The sequence below is a fragment of the Rhinatrema bivittatum genome, chromosome 9 (genome assembly GCF_901001135.1).
Source record: "Rhinatrema bivittatum chromosome 9, aRhiBiv1.1, whole genome shotgun sequence".
In the NCBI taxonomy this organism is placed as follows: Eukaryota; Metazoa; Chordata; class Amphibia; order Gymnophiona; family Rhinatrematidae; genus Rhinatrema; species Rhinatrema bivittatum.
The window spans coordinates 9,960,296-9,974,214 of NC_042623.1; the positions used below are offsets into that span (position 1 = coordinate 9,960,296).

General features: G+C 48.8%; 1 protein-coding gene across 2 annotated transcripts in view; it reads right to left on the minus strand.

The window, feature by feature from the left end:
* PRPF18 (pre-mRNA processing factor 18) overlaps positions 1–13,919 on the minus strand; it is a 90,616-nt gene that overhangs the window by 5,442 nt on the left and 71,255 nt on the right. For both annotated transcript variants that reach the window (XM_029615575.1, XM_029615576.1), the window contains one exon: positions 11,717–11,872. In XM_029615575.1, the coding sequence (XP_029471435.1) occupies positions 11,717–11,872 (156 nt within the window). The remainder of the gene's footprint in view (positions 1–11,716; positions 11,873–13,919) is intronic.

Genomic DNA, 13,919 nt, shown 5'->3' on the forward strand with positions numbered 1-13,919 from the left:
ATTACTCGAATCGCTTTGCCTCGAAGTCTGTGGCTGAATCGCAGGCACACTAGTCTGACTGCTCAAGCTTCCAGGCGGTTTATGTTCCATCCCGCCACTTCCTTGCTCCATTATCCCTGGGCCATCAGATCCTGACAATGGACTCCCCCACCCTCGAAGGCTCGCATTAGTGGTGAGCACGATACAGTTCAGTGGGGATAGGCTTTCTCCTCTGCTTAAGTGGTCTTCCTGCAGCTACCACTGAAGCTGAGAACATAGAAACATACATAGAAACATAGAAATGACGGCAGAAGAAGACCAAACGGCCCATCAAGTCTGCCCAGCAAGCTACGCACTTTATCCATTTTTTTTCCCTTTTTCTCTCTCCCACCTGTTACTATTGGCTTCCAGTACCCTCCAGCCCTAATTCCCCTCCACCCAATTTAGAGAGCAGATCTGTATCTGCATCCAAGTGACATCCAGCTCAATTAGGGGTAGCAACCGCTGCAACAAGCAGGCCACCCCCTTGCCCCATACTCTTACCCACCCCTGTTTTTATTTTTTGTTTTGTTTTATTTATTTATTTATTTTTTTGGAAATAGCAGCCCTCCATCCTTCCGCTCCTTGAAGGTGGAACACCAACTACTGGCCACTGGCATCCCACTCCGTGAATGCCTCTGTGGCTACTGCCGCTCCATGCAGTGTTTGAATGCCTCTGTGGCTACTGCCGCTCCGTGCAGTGTTTGAATGCCTCCACTTTATTCACGCCCTCTAGACTTGATGGATCCACAGTGTTTATCCCACGCCCCTTTGAAGTCGTTCACAGTTTTAGACTTCACCACTTCCTCCGGAAGGGCATTCCAGGCATCCACCACCCTTTCCGTGAAGAAATACTTCCTGACATTGGTTCTTAGTCTTCCTCCCTGGAGCCTCAGCTCGTGACCTCTGGTTCTGCTGATTTCCTTCTGACGGAAAAGGTTTGTCATTGTCTTTGGATCATTAAAGTTTTTCAAGTATCTGAAAGTCTGAATCATATCACCCCTGCTCCTCCTTTCCTCCAGGGAGTACATATTTAGATTCTTCAATCTCTCCTCGTATGTCATCCTATGAAGACCCTCCACCTTCCTGGTCGCCCTTCTCTGTACCGCTTCCATCTTGTCCTTGTCTCTTTGTAGATACGGTCTCCAGAACTGAACACAGTACTCCAGGTGTGGCCTCACCAAGTACCTCTGCTGGTAGTTGGAGGCGAACGTACCTCTGCTGGAAGTTGGAGGCGAATTGAGTAGTCCTGGGACAGTGGGTTCCAGCATGTCAGTAAGGAGCATTGGCGTGGTCGCATGTGAGCCCTTGCCCAAGGAACGACCTCCAGGGTTGATGCGATGAGCCAGAGGACTTGAAGATAGTCCCATACCTTGGGACATGCATTGGTCATCAATCGTCGTAATTGTTCCATTAGCTTCCTTCTCCTCGGGGGAGGGAAGAAGACTATGTTCTGTTTGGTGTCGAAACAGGCCCCCAGGTACTCTAGAGACTGAGAAGGCTGCAGACTGCTCTTGATCCCGACCCAACCGAGATCCTGCAGTAGGTTCTTGACTCTGCTGGTCACCTGCCGGCTCTCTTCCAAAGACTTTGCCCTGATCAGCTAGTCGTCCAAGTAAGGGTGTACCAGGATCCCTTCCTTTCTCAGTGTTGCCGCCATGACCACCATAATTTTGGAGAAAGTTCTGGAGGCAGTTGCTAGGCCGAAGGGTAGCGCTCTAAACTGGTAATGGTGACCCAGTATCGCAAAGCGTAAAAAACGCTGGTGATCTTGATGTACTGGAATGTGAAGGTAGGCTTCGGAGAGGTCCAGGGAGGTTAAGAACTCTCCTCGTTGTACTACCATTATTATGGAGCGAAGAGTCTCCATGCGGAAGTGTAGTATCCGCAGATGACTGTTGACGTTCTTGAGATCCAAGATGGGTCAGAATTATCCCTCTTTCTTGGGAACAATAAAATAGATGGAATAGTGACCCGTATTTTGTTGGGGCGTAGGAACCAGAATTATTGCCTTCAGACTGAGTAATCTTGTCAGAATGGCTTCTACTGCCAGTCTCTTGGTGTGGAAGTGACAGGGTGACATCATAAGAACATAAGAAATTGCCATGCTGGGTCAGACCAAGGGTCCATCATGCCCAGCATCCTATTTCCAACAGAGGCCAAACCAGGCCACAAGAACCTGACAATTACCCAAACACTAAATTTGTCCCAAGGGATGCTGCGGAACTCCAGAAAGTAACCTTCTCGAATGATGTTTAGAACCCATTTGTCCGATGTGATCTCGACCCATCATTGAAAGAAGAGGGAAAGTCGACCCCTTATTTCCACTTCCTGTGGATGGGTCGTCCCATTCACATTAGGGAGTATGGCCGGAGACTGCCCCCGGGCCTGTTCCTCTTTTAGTTTGTCAGTTCCAAAATGGCTGAGACCTTCCTGAGGGATGAGGTGCTTGGAACTGCGAAGTCCTGTAGGGGCAAAATCGTTGAGAGCCTCCGCCCCTAGTTCTTCTGGGGGAGGGGTGCTGGGATCTTTTACCCCTGTCCGCCGGTAGCCGAGGCACTGAAGATTCGCCCCACTTGCTGGCTAACTTCTCCAGTTTGCATCCGAATAAGAGAAATCCTTTAGAGGGCATCCTTTTGAGATTCGCTTTAGAGGTCGCGTCAGCAGACCAATTCCACAACCATAACTGTCTTCTAGCCACCACTACTGAGGCTACTCCTCTGGCTGAGGAACGCACCAGATCTGAGCTTGCGTCCATCAGGAAGGCTGCTGCAGGTTCAATCGTTTCACTGGTATATGTTCCTGCATTGTTTGCCTCTCTCGAGGGGAGCAAACAGGAACGTGCCATCAGTGCGCAGCAGGACGCAATCTGGAGTGTCATTGCTGTTGTGTCGAAGGCCTGCTTAAGGATGGATTCTAATAGTCTATCCTGAGTATCCTTCAATGCAGCCCCTCCCTCAACGGGAATGGTTGTTCACTTTGAGACGGCACAGACTATGGTGTCCACTTTCGGAAAACGCAGGCGTTCCTTGGTTGCTGGTCCAGAGGGTACAAGGCTTCCAAGGCCTGACCTCCTTTAAAGCTGGCCTCTGGGGCATCCCACTCCAGGTCAATCAGTTCCTGGATGGCTTCCATCATTGGGAAGTAGCATGAGGCTTTAAGAAGGGACACCAAGATGGGGTTCTTCTTTGGTTCTGCCAGATCCTTCCCCAGAGTCTTCAGAGTCTGGGAAACAAGTGTTCGTAATTCATCCCTGTGGAAGAAGCGAAGCATGGTTTCTTTATGGTTCCAGGCTTGGAGGGATTTCTCCTTTTTCCAGAGAGCCACCATCATCATCTGAGGTATCCGGGTCCCCGTCCGGGAAATTCTTGGTTAGGCGAGACATATCTCGAGGCATCCGAACAGGGCCGGGAGGATCTTGTGCTTCCGGCAGGGGTTGAACCCGAGTCACAGCCGGGGCTGATTGTGCCTGAACGAAGGCTTGCAGGCCCTGGAAAAATTCTAGCCAGGAGAAGGTCCCTGGGTCCATGTTAACCCCAGGGGGAGTCGGAGTAGCGGCCCCTGAGGTGCCCTCTTGTGGAGATGCCATTTCGGAGCTGATTAGATCCGGGGTGCTATCGTATGTAGTAGTTCCGGACCCATTCTCAGACAGTGAGGGACCAGGCTTTGGTCCCTCCTGGGCTTCTTCGCAATGATGACACAGGCAAGATTCCAGTTCAGGCTGTGCAAAGAGAGTGCCTTCTGGGCTTCTTGGATACTGGTGCCATTGTCTCTATATCTAGGCACACAGGTAATGTGCTTCAATGTGAGCGTAGTTATGCGCGAGAACACAATGCGCATGTGCAGCTGTAAGCGTGGCTGCACCCGGTTGTGTGCGCACATCTATATTGGATACGCCCAAGTTGGGCGCATCGGCCGTCCAGCCTGCCCTGCGCGTACCACCAGTTGAGAAGGAAAAATGGCGCAGACACCCACCACGCTTAAGATGGCGCCCGAGGGTCTCCACGTGTGTGGACCCCTGCACCGGTTTGGGGCCTAGCCCAGTCAGGGCTGCTCAACCCGATCTGTGCTCCCTTTTTACCTCGCCGGAAGAAAAAATGGAATCAGTACGGCAATCCAAGCCCCGGAGACCGGATTCCTGAATTTAAAGATTTCTGCTTACCTGGTCTCGGCGTTTACCGATCGAGTGCCAGGACGGTCTGCACCTGCAGGGAGAGAGGGCTTTACCTTCACCGCTGCCTTTCAGCCACTCTGGGGGCTAGGTGAGATACTGAAGAGCTGAGCTCACTGCAGGGCTATATCTAGGGTGACGTCAGCTTTGAAATCTGACTCCGTCTCCCATCTGCTAGCAGAGGAACACATAACCCACTGGTCCTGAGTCCATCTGGCTACACGCTAGGAAACTTTGCTTTCTCCATGGACAAGTAGCACCAGAATCCACCACACAAACAGAGACTCCCAAGCTTAGGGCTGCATGGACATTTGTTTATATGAGGAAATGTGTTATGTTATCTGAGGACCATGCAACCCATACTTATGCCAGAGTAAATTTTAAGAAATTTGTTAAATAGACTTTTTAAAATTGCTTGGTCAAAGTTACTCTTGACTTGAAGCATTTTCTAGGCAGTAATGAGCAATAGAAGTAGACCAAGTGACCGCGCTGCATTTGTCCTCTAATGATGCAAAGAAGTACTAAGGGAGCTGCCATAGCTCTGACATGATGGGCTTGCAGTAAGAGATGCAATCAGATATCCAAGCTGAAAGAGTTCTCTTTGCAACCGAGAAACCCTGCCTGACTTTCATTCCTAAAACAGAATAAAAGTATGAAGAGCCTTTTCGCCTTTGTCAACATGCAATCTTGCTAAAAAATATTGGCAAGACAATGGATTGATTGAAATAAAACCGAGAGAGCAGTTTTGGAAGAAAATTTAGTACGAGTTTTCAAAATTGCTATATTGTGGAAAATGTGAGTACAGGGAGAGAATGATACCAAGGCCTGTAGCACGGTTACAATTCAGGCAGACATAACAGCTATTAAAAATAACATTTTCCAAGAAAGCAACTGAGGCTCTGCCTTCACCAAAGGTTCAAATAGCGGTTTCATGAGCTGAGGCACAGCTGCACCGGGAGGAGGTTAGAGCAAGGGACTGAGAATCAGGGAAGCCAGATGTCAAATCCTGCTTCTTGCACAAGTCGCTTTATCTTCCATTCTTAGATGATAAGCTCTTTAGGGCAGGGACTTATTATACCTGAATACTTATCACCATTATACAGCGCTGCATGTGTCCAGTACTGCTACAAAAATAAGCAGCTAAGCATTACATTTACATCCCAGGATATAGAAGATTTTATTTTATTTTTTAATCAGAGATTTAAGATGATTTAGTCCTTTCATTAATCTGACAACTATAGGCTGATGAGAAATATGAGGAACCTTGAAATGTCCATGGTATATACGAAACCTGTCTCAGAAAGACAGGACACATAATGGGATCTTGGTGCAGGGTTGCGCACCAATTCAACTTATATCTTCCTGCTGAGCATTTTCTAGATCGGAGGTAAGCAACCTGCGGCACAGGAGAGGATTTTCAGCTGCACAGCAGTGGGAGTGCGACGCTGAATGCTACGGAGCACAAGGTGTGTGCTGCTGCCGCCAACATCTTCCAGTCTTTGGCCTCCTCTCTGTCCGTCTCCTGATCCAGACCCCATCAAACTTCTAACTATGGGAGTAGCTCTGCAGGGCCAGAGAGAGAGAGAGTCAGAGAGAAAGAGAGAGAGTCAGAGAGAGAGAGAGAGAGAGAGTGTGTCAGAGAGTGTCAGAGAGTGAGAGTCAGAGAGTGAGAGTGAGTGAGAGTGTGAGTATTTCCAAATTGGAATCTTCGTATCTATTTGTATCTTTTGACAAAGAGAGAGAGAGAGAGATTCCTTCATGTATACGATGTAATACATTTAAATCACATCATATTAGATACACAAACATTTTTGTAAAAGTGTGTGATGAGTGAGGTTTGTGATTATAATGTATTTATTTTAGACTAATAATTGACTTGAAAAGACTGGTTGTTTGCACAACATGGCAGCGTTGGGAAAGGACTGAATGGACAGTCATTTTTCAATAACATAGGTCAGAAAGGAGGTATTTTGGGGGCGCTGACGTCACGCGCCAAGATGGCAGCTTAATTCCTGAGCTCCCGCTGATTCCCATTAAATCCACCTGCATCTAACCTCATCTAGCCCTTCAACCACCGCTGGACATCTCGAAGCAGCAGCGCAAACACTGGACATGGCGGCTAAAAAGAAAATTCTGACCTACATTATGACCTACAATCCCCCTTTACAAATATAAGCCAAAACTATTGCCTCCTTCAATCACTGAGTAATCGTACTCTTAGTCACTTTGCAACCTCTCTTTGGTCCAGTAAATAACACAAAAAGATGGTCCAAGCACCAAAATCCATTAGTCATCTTGAGATATCTTAGGAGAACCCGATGCACATCGAAAAGATGAAGCTCCCTTGCATGGGGAGAATCAGACTTCAGGTGTGAAAACCCTGGCAACTCCACTATCTGGCTAACGAGACACCATCATTGGAAATTCTCAAAAGGCTCTCTGCATGATAAGGCTTGGAGCTCAGTAACTCGTCTCGCCAAGCAAGTCGCCACCAGGAACACAGTCTTCAGGGTAAGGTCCTTCAAAGAAGCCCTTCTTAAAGGCTCAAAAGGAGGACCACACATCACTCAAAGAACCAAATTAAGATTCCAGGATGGACAAATCCTATGGCCTGAAGGACTCAAATGCTTCGCTCCCTTAAGAAAACGTACTACTTTTGGGTGAGACCCTAAAGGTCGTCCCTGCAACCTTCCCGTGAAGCAATCCAAGGCTGCCACCTGAACCCGGAGCAAATTATAAGATAAACCCTTAGACAAGCCCTCTTGCAAAATAGCCAAGACTTGAGCAACTCTCGCCAGTAAGGGATCTTCACCATGCACCCACACCAGGACTCACTCTCTAAACTCTGATATATGCCAAAGAAGTGGAGGATCTTCTAGCCTGAAGAGTAGAAATCACTGGCTCGAAATACCCCTTCAAGCGGAAACATCACCTCTCAAAAGCCAAGCTGCTAGACAGAAGCAATCCTCCTGTTCCAACAAGATGGGTCCTCAACATAGTACTCCCCCCTTAGGTAGCTTAACCAAACGGGCCCATCTACCGCTACCTGAACAGATCCACAAACCACGGATGGTGCGGCCACTCTGGCGCTACCAGGATCACTCATCCTTGATGCTGCTTGATGCGTCACAACACCCGACCTACAAGCGGCCACAGGGGAAAGACTTAGCAGGAGCCTCTCTGGCCACATCTGAACTACGGTGTTGATCCCTATGGAGCCGAACTCCCTCTGGCGGATGAAGAACTTGGCCACCTTGGCCATGAGATCGAACTGGCCAAACAAGCGCAAAGGCCTCCGCTAACAGCTCCAATTCTCCCGAGTCTAGCTGTTGTCTGCTGAGATAATCCACCTGCACATCGTCCACATCTGCCACGTGAGAGGCTGCAAGAGTTTCTAGATGAAGTTCCGCCCAGTAAAAGAGTTTGTGAAACTCCTGAGCCACCAATCAACTCTTCATTCCGCCCTGCTGATTGATATAAGCCACCAAAGCATTGTCCGAGAACATGTACCACCCGTCCTGAGTCTGAGGAAGAAAGAATAACAGTGCCCTCTTAACTGCCCTTGTTTCCAGATGGTTGATTGATCAGGATGCTTCCATTGGAGACCACTCCCCTTGGGTTGCAGATCCTTGACCGCTGAGACTGGCATCCTTGGTTACTACTACCCAATCCAGAACCTCCAGATCCACTCCCTTTTCTAAACTGGACCTGGATTCCTCCTGGAGTGGCAACGGCAGCTGAAAGTTCTCCAATGACAGATTCCAAAGGGACAGGAGTGCTCGCCTGGATTCCTACTGGAGTGGCAGCAAACGGCAGCTGAAATTCCTCAGACAACAGATTCCAACAGGACAGGAGTGCGCAAAAGCCCATGGCACCAAATTCAGTATGGATGTCATGGACCCTAGCACCTGCAGGTAATCACAGACCTTGGGGACCAGCAGGTCCTCAGTCAAACCACTTGCAACTGCAACTTGAGCACCCTTTCTGGAATAAGGAAACACCCTGCCGAACTGGGATGGCTCCAGAAGGCTCTTTGCCCAGTTTATCACCCAGCCCAGGGACTCCGGACGCTCTGTTACTCGTTGAATGGAACAGTGACACTCCACCTCTGACGTCACCCGAATGAGCCAATCGCCCAGGTATGGATGCGCCAGTATCCCTTCTCTTCTAAGGGTCGCCAACACTACCTCATCACCTTCGTGAACATTCTTGGAGCAGTAGCCAGCCCAAAGGGAAGAGCTTGAAACTGAAAATGCTCTCCTAGCACCATGAAGCTAAGAAACCTTTAATGGTCTGATCTGATGGGAATATGGAGATATGCCTCCATAAGATCCAAGGAGGCCAGAAACTCTCCCTTGCGCACCACTGCAATCACCATCCGAAACGTTTCCATCCAAAAGTGTGGCACTCGCAAGGCCACATTGACCCTCTGCAGAGCCAGAATGGGCCAAAATGAGTCCTCCTTCTTGGGAACCACGAAGTACTTGGAATACCTTCCCCGACCGTGCTCCTCTTGCGGCACCAGGATGATGGTCTCCAATTGCTGCAGTGGCAGAAGAGTGTCCCATGCCACCACCTGCTTGACGAGCGAAGCACAATGGGACACCACAAAGGCCTCTTGGAGGGATCGAGAAAATTCTAAAACGCAGCCATCCCTTATTACTTCCAGCACCCACTGGTCTGAAGTGATTCTGGTCCACTCCTCGTAAAACTGGGACAACTTCCTCAGACAGCCACCAGGGAGGAGTTGACCAGCCTGCCTTCACTGGACGGGCTTCGCATCTCTGGAACCCTGTCCGGAACACTCTGGCCGGCCTACGGGTGCCTCGAAAGGACTGTTGACTTCCTGAACCCTGCTTCTGCGTAGAACCGGAAGAACATTTGGAGCGAAATCTCATCTCACGGAAGCGAGTGCAAGGCGGGAAGGTCTTCTTATTTCCCTTATCCTAGGGCAGTCTATTCCCTTTAGAATCTGCCAAATGCTTCATCAGCTTCTCCAGGTCCTCCCCAAACAACTTTCCTTTGAAGGGGAGATTACAAAGTTGTGCCTGTGACCAAATATCTACCGACCAATTATGTAACCTCAGGAGCCTTTGTGTGGCTACCGCGGACCCCATATTCCTAGCCGAAGTGTGAAGCATATTAGAGAGCATCTGCCACATAGGCCACCCCCACTTCCAACCGAGCATCCTGGCCAGAATCTGTAGAGGTCCCCTTGGCCTTCTCCTGCGCCTTTTGCACCTAGCACAAACAAGCCCTCTGCATTAGACTAGTGCAGATCACAACTAAGGCTCAGAGCCAAGACCTCAAACAGTCTCTAACAGGAACTCCAGCTCCCGGTCCTGGACATCCTTCAAGGCTGCCGACCCTGCTGCGGAAAATCTGTCACGGTTTCCCTGCTCCGTGGGTGCCGGGTCCTCCCCTGTGTCCGCTGACATGTCTCCCCCTTCTTCAGACTCTTGGTGCACAGGAAAAAGCGAGGGAGGGGAGATCCTACCTTCCCCATCCATGGCAGGACTCCTGCCACGTGGAGCTAAGATGGCCGCCATCTCTCCCCCCCGCCCCCCCCCCCCGGGGCCTCCTGCACAGGGCCTGCAGCATGGGTGTAGCTGCCCCCTGATCCCTGTGCTGAGGGCTCCCTTGCCTCCAGAGGCACAGCCAGGGCAGAGAAGGGCCACAATGAGGCGAAAGCACCTCCCCTCACAGGCCAGACAGGCTTTCCCGCACTCAGCGGGAGACGGCATCACAATCAAAAGCAGCCGGTGGCTAAAAATAAACCTGAGCAGAAGAGAAGAAACACCGCCACCACTGCCCCAGCTCCAGGGGCTGAACACAGCTCGAGCCATGCAGTTCCTTACTCACCCCCTCACCGAGCCGGCAAATTACCCCCGATCAGCAACAGAGAACAGGCCTGAAAATTACTTTACACAAAATGCACCTCTTAAAGAGACATCCTCCTAAGCAAGCCAGAACCACCAAAAGAAAGGTATACTTTCCTGATTCTGTATGCTCCTGGAAGCTGCAACCGGCTGGCCTGGGTGAGAGGGCCTCAGGGGGAGTGAGGGAACCAGGACCCCTGGAATCAAGGGTAGAGTCTGGCCAGGGATTTCCAACCCAGACAGATGGACCTTGAAGGAACCTAACACCTCTGGGAGCACCGTCTTCAACTCTTCTGTCTTCTTACTAACACTAAGCTAAATCTTTTTTAACCATCAGACTGCAGGTCTGCACCTCTACCATCTGCTGGAGACAGAGAAATACTGAGGGACTGCAGGTGGCATTCTCAGCTATGCAGCAGTGCCTCAAAGTTTGTTTTCTGCCTCCATCTGCTGTTAGGGATGAATAAACCCACTCGTCTGGACTGATCTGGGGTATGAACAGATGTACAGGGCCAGGTACCCAAGGAGTTTCAAAGCCAACTTACAAGCAACATTCGCTTTGAAAACACTTGTACACGCACGCAGGCTGTTTGAAAATATCCCCCAGGTAAACTGGGTAACCCTCACGCTGCTGCTAATCCAAATGTTCCTCTTCAGTAAGGTGCTCCCCTCAAACTATCCAAGTCCCAAGAGCAACCACACGTTAGATACGAGTCCCTAGGAAGCCTCACGTGCACACTGCACACACCAATCCAATTCCACCGTGTGCAATACAACCTGACTTTCTGAGAAGGTGGAGCACCTTCAAACTTCTCCTAAACCTCCACCATGAAAGCAACCCTAGAGTGCTTGCTGCTTCTTACAATATTACATTGTGGGTGGTTATCTTTTACGTGCATTCATAAGGAAAAGGAGTTTCTCAATGCCTCCGACAGCTTCAGCTCTAACCACAGCAGTTAAGTTTAAATAGTGAGGTTGAGTGAAGCAATTCCCATTCTACCTGACAGATGCCGATCCTAGCCTTGGCTCTGGTCACTTATCTGACCAGATACATTATTACTCAGACAAAAAAAAGCTTGCTCAAGTTTCACTACATTTTGCTGGTCCCTACCAGAGAAAATAATGCGCCAAAATTGTGTGGAAACTCTCTGGTCCATCAGTGTTGATGCCGATGGACAGATTTTCCAGTTCATAAGATCCAAGACAGACCAGTATCTTTAAGGGGTCATCTGTGTATGCTTGCAACAAGCCCGGACATCATGCAATGCTCCCAAGCAGAAGACAATAGCATGAGGATCAGTGATAGGCACGGTGTGCAATGCCACCAAGGGCTCCATCGCCTGGAGGAAAGACCACAAAATGAAACAGACAAAATGCCAAAAACCCTTAACTATGAGGGAACCCCACGACATACAGCCAAAACAAGAGGGAAAAAAAAAAGCACAACACTCCGGAAAAAAAAAAAAGAGGTAGAAAGGCTCAGATCACGACCTACGGGCTCCGCGCAGAGACAGTGAAGAAACCCCATGTGGACGCATGGTATAACGCAAGTCAACGTTCTGAAAACTCTGACACAAGATTTCCGTGCCGGGCTCCATCGGATGGGGACTGCCATCCCGCCACACCACACCAGGAACGGGCCACTTACCTGAATATACTTCCGCTGGGTTTCGTCATTCAGAACGTGAGCCACGTGCTTGGAGAAAATCTTTTCACGACCAGTACGGGCGTGAATACCGACCATAGTGACGCCAATGGGCCAGGGGGCATTGCCAATGGCCATCTGGAGATAGGCGTCATTAGCCTGCAGAAAGAAAGAACCAATCCTAAGATGTGCATAACAGCAAACAAGGGAAGGAGACACTAAAGCAATGAATACAGTGGGAGGAGTTCCAACTGAAACAGGGACCCCCATCGCACACCCCTTTGGCTTGTCCTGGTCTCCCACAGAAGCACGTTCAAGTCAGTTTATTTATAGGTTTTTCTATTCAGACGTTCGCAGAGCATCACATCGGTTTACATGTAACATGTGAGGAAACAGTATATCAAAGTCGTGACTATGCAGTACATAAAACGAAGGAAAAAACAAACAAACAATAAATATACCATAAAACAATAAAAATAACACAATATAGTATATGAGATAACATAAAACAGTATAACATTATGGGGCTAGGAGGAGGTATTAAAGCATGAAGACGTTATAACATATAACATATGATATAGTATATAATGTAACAAAGCAAAATAACATTGTAAGAACTGGAGAAGGGGGGATTAGGGCATAAAAGCATTATAATATAAAACTTATAATATAATATATAATATAAAGTATTAAAGCATAAATACGTTGTAACATCGTGCGACTGGAATTGGAACCGGGAGGAAGGAAGATAGGGGTTTTATGAGAAGTTCATGGAACATCCAAAAATATGACAAGAAAGGATGCTGTAAATAAAAGCCAGGGAGTGCTACCAGAGCTCTCTGCGCTGCAAAAGGACTTTAGGAAGGGAGATTGGGAGTGGTTTTTAGCAGCTGGCAAATAATCAAAGCCAAAACAAACGTTTCCATTGTTCAAAGCTGCAACAGACTGAAATGAAAGCCTGCGAGGGGCTCAGCTTTTGTGCCAGCAGCTGGATTTCCCCAGGGTTGCAAAACCACCAAGCACCAAGGAGTCAGGATGTGGTTCCAAAACTCCAGCAGCATAACACACAGTCAGGAGTTAAAAAGAAAAGTTGTGTGTGTGTGTGTGGCAGTGTGCGCACATGCAGCAGAGCCACTTCGGGGTCTACTCTCATATACACAATAGGTTTGACTCAGTTTCCGACAGTCATCGGTGACGAGAGAGATTAGGAGCCTAGGCCAAATGATTCAGGATGTGCTGATTCACAGCCCAAACATGCCAAGATTGTTCCGTCCAGAGGGGAGAACACCTGCGCACACACAGCAGGAGGTAAGTGACTACCCACACATCTGCCCTCAGAAATGGGGGGTGCTATCTCCTGCCAGCTGACACCATTTGGAACGGAAATCCCTATCCCCCACGTGTACTTTCATGATGCAGGTTTAACTTGGAGACTCAGACTGTCAGCTAGATGGGAAAATGATTCTCACAGACCCACTTTGTTGTATGAATTTGGATCCTCCTGCATCCTCGAGGTTTGCTGTTCTGGAGATTACTTCAGGTTATTCTGGTAGGCGCACTCATACACTCTTGGGAGAAATACAGGGGTTTATAAAAACGGAAGGTATCTTCCCTGACAGAAGATGAGGAGAAGTTGTGGGCACTGGTGCACAGGAATAGCCCCCTATCCGGACCACAGCAAGAGCAGGCGAGGAAGATCCAGCTCCTTGCACCCCAAGGTGTGATTCCAGTCTGAGGTAGCGTGGACTGATCTGTGGTACTACAGGATCGAAAATCAGCGGGAGACAGAGAAAGGTTCACTGACGCTGTACATAACCCAGTGTGCCACCTGCAGTCCCTCAGTACTAAACTGTACCCAAGCCAAGATGACAGCAACAATCAAATTTCTAAGCAAACTCGCTCCCTTCCAACGAGCCAGAAGAAGGTGAAGTTGCCCAAAAAGACAATGGAAAACTTGTTTCCCAAATTTAGCATAAGCGATCAGCACTGAAAACCTCCAACAATGCCGCACTATACACAAAGCAACAGTACGAGCGGCGGACTTTCCTCCCCAGTAAATGGGTGGGTCTCTGGACTGATCTGGAATACTACAGAGAAAGGAAAATTGGTTCTTACCTGCTAACATTTGTTCGTTTAGTACAACAGATCATTCCAAACTTCCGGGATGTACCTAAGCTCCCCTTAACTCGGGTGGGATGTGGAGAGT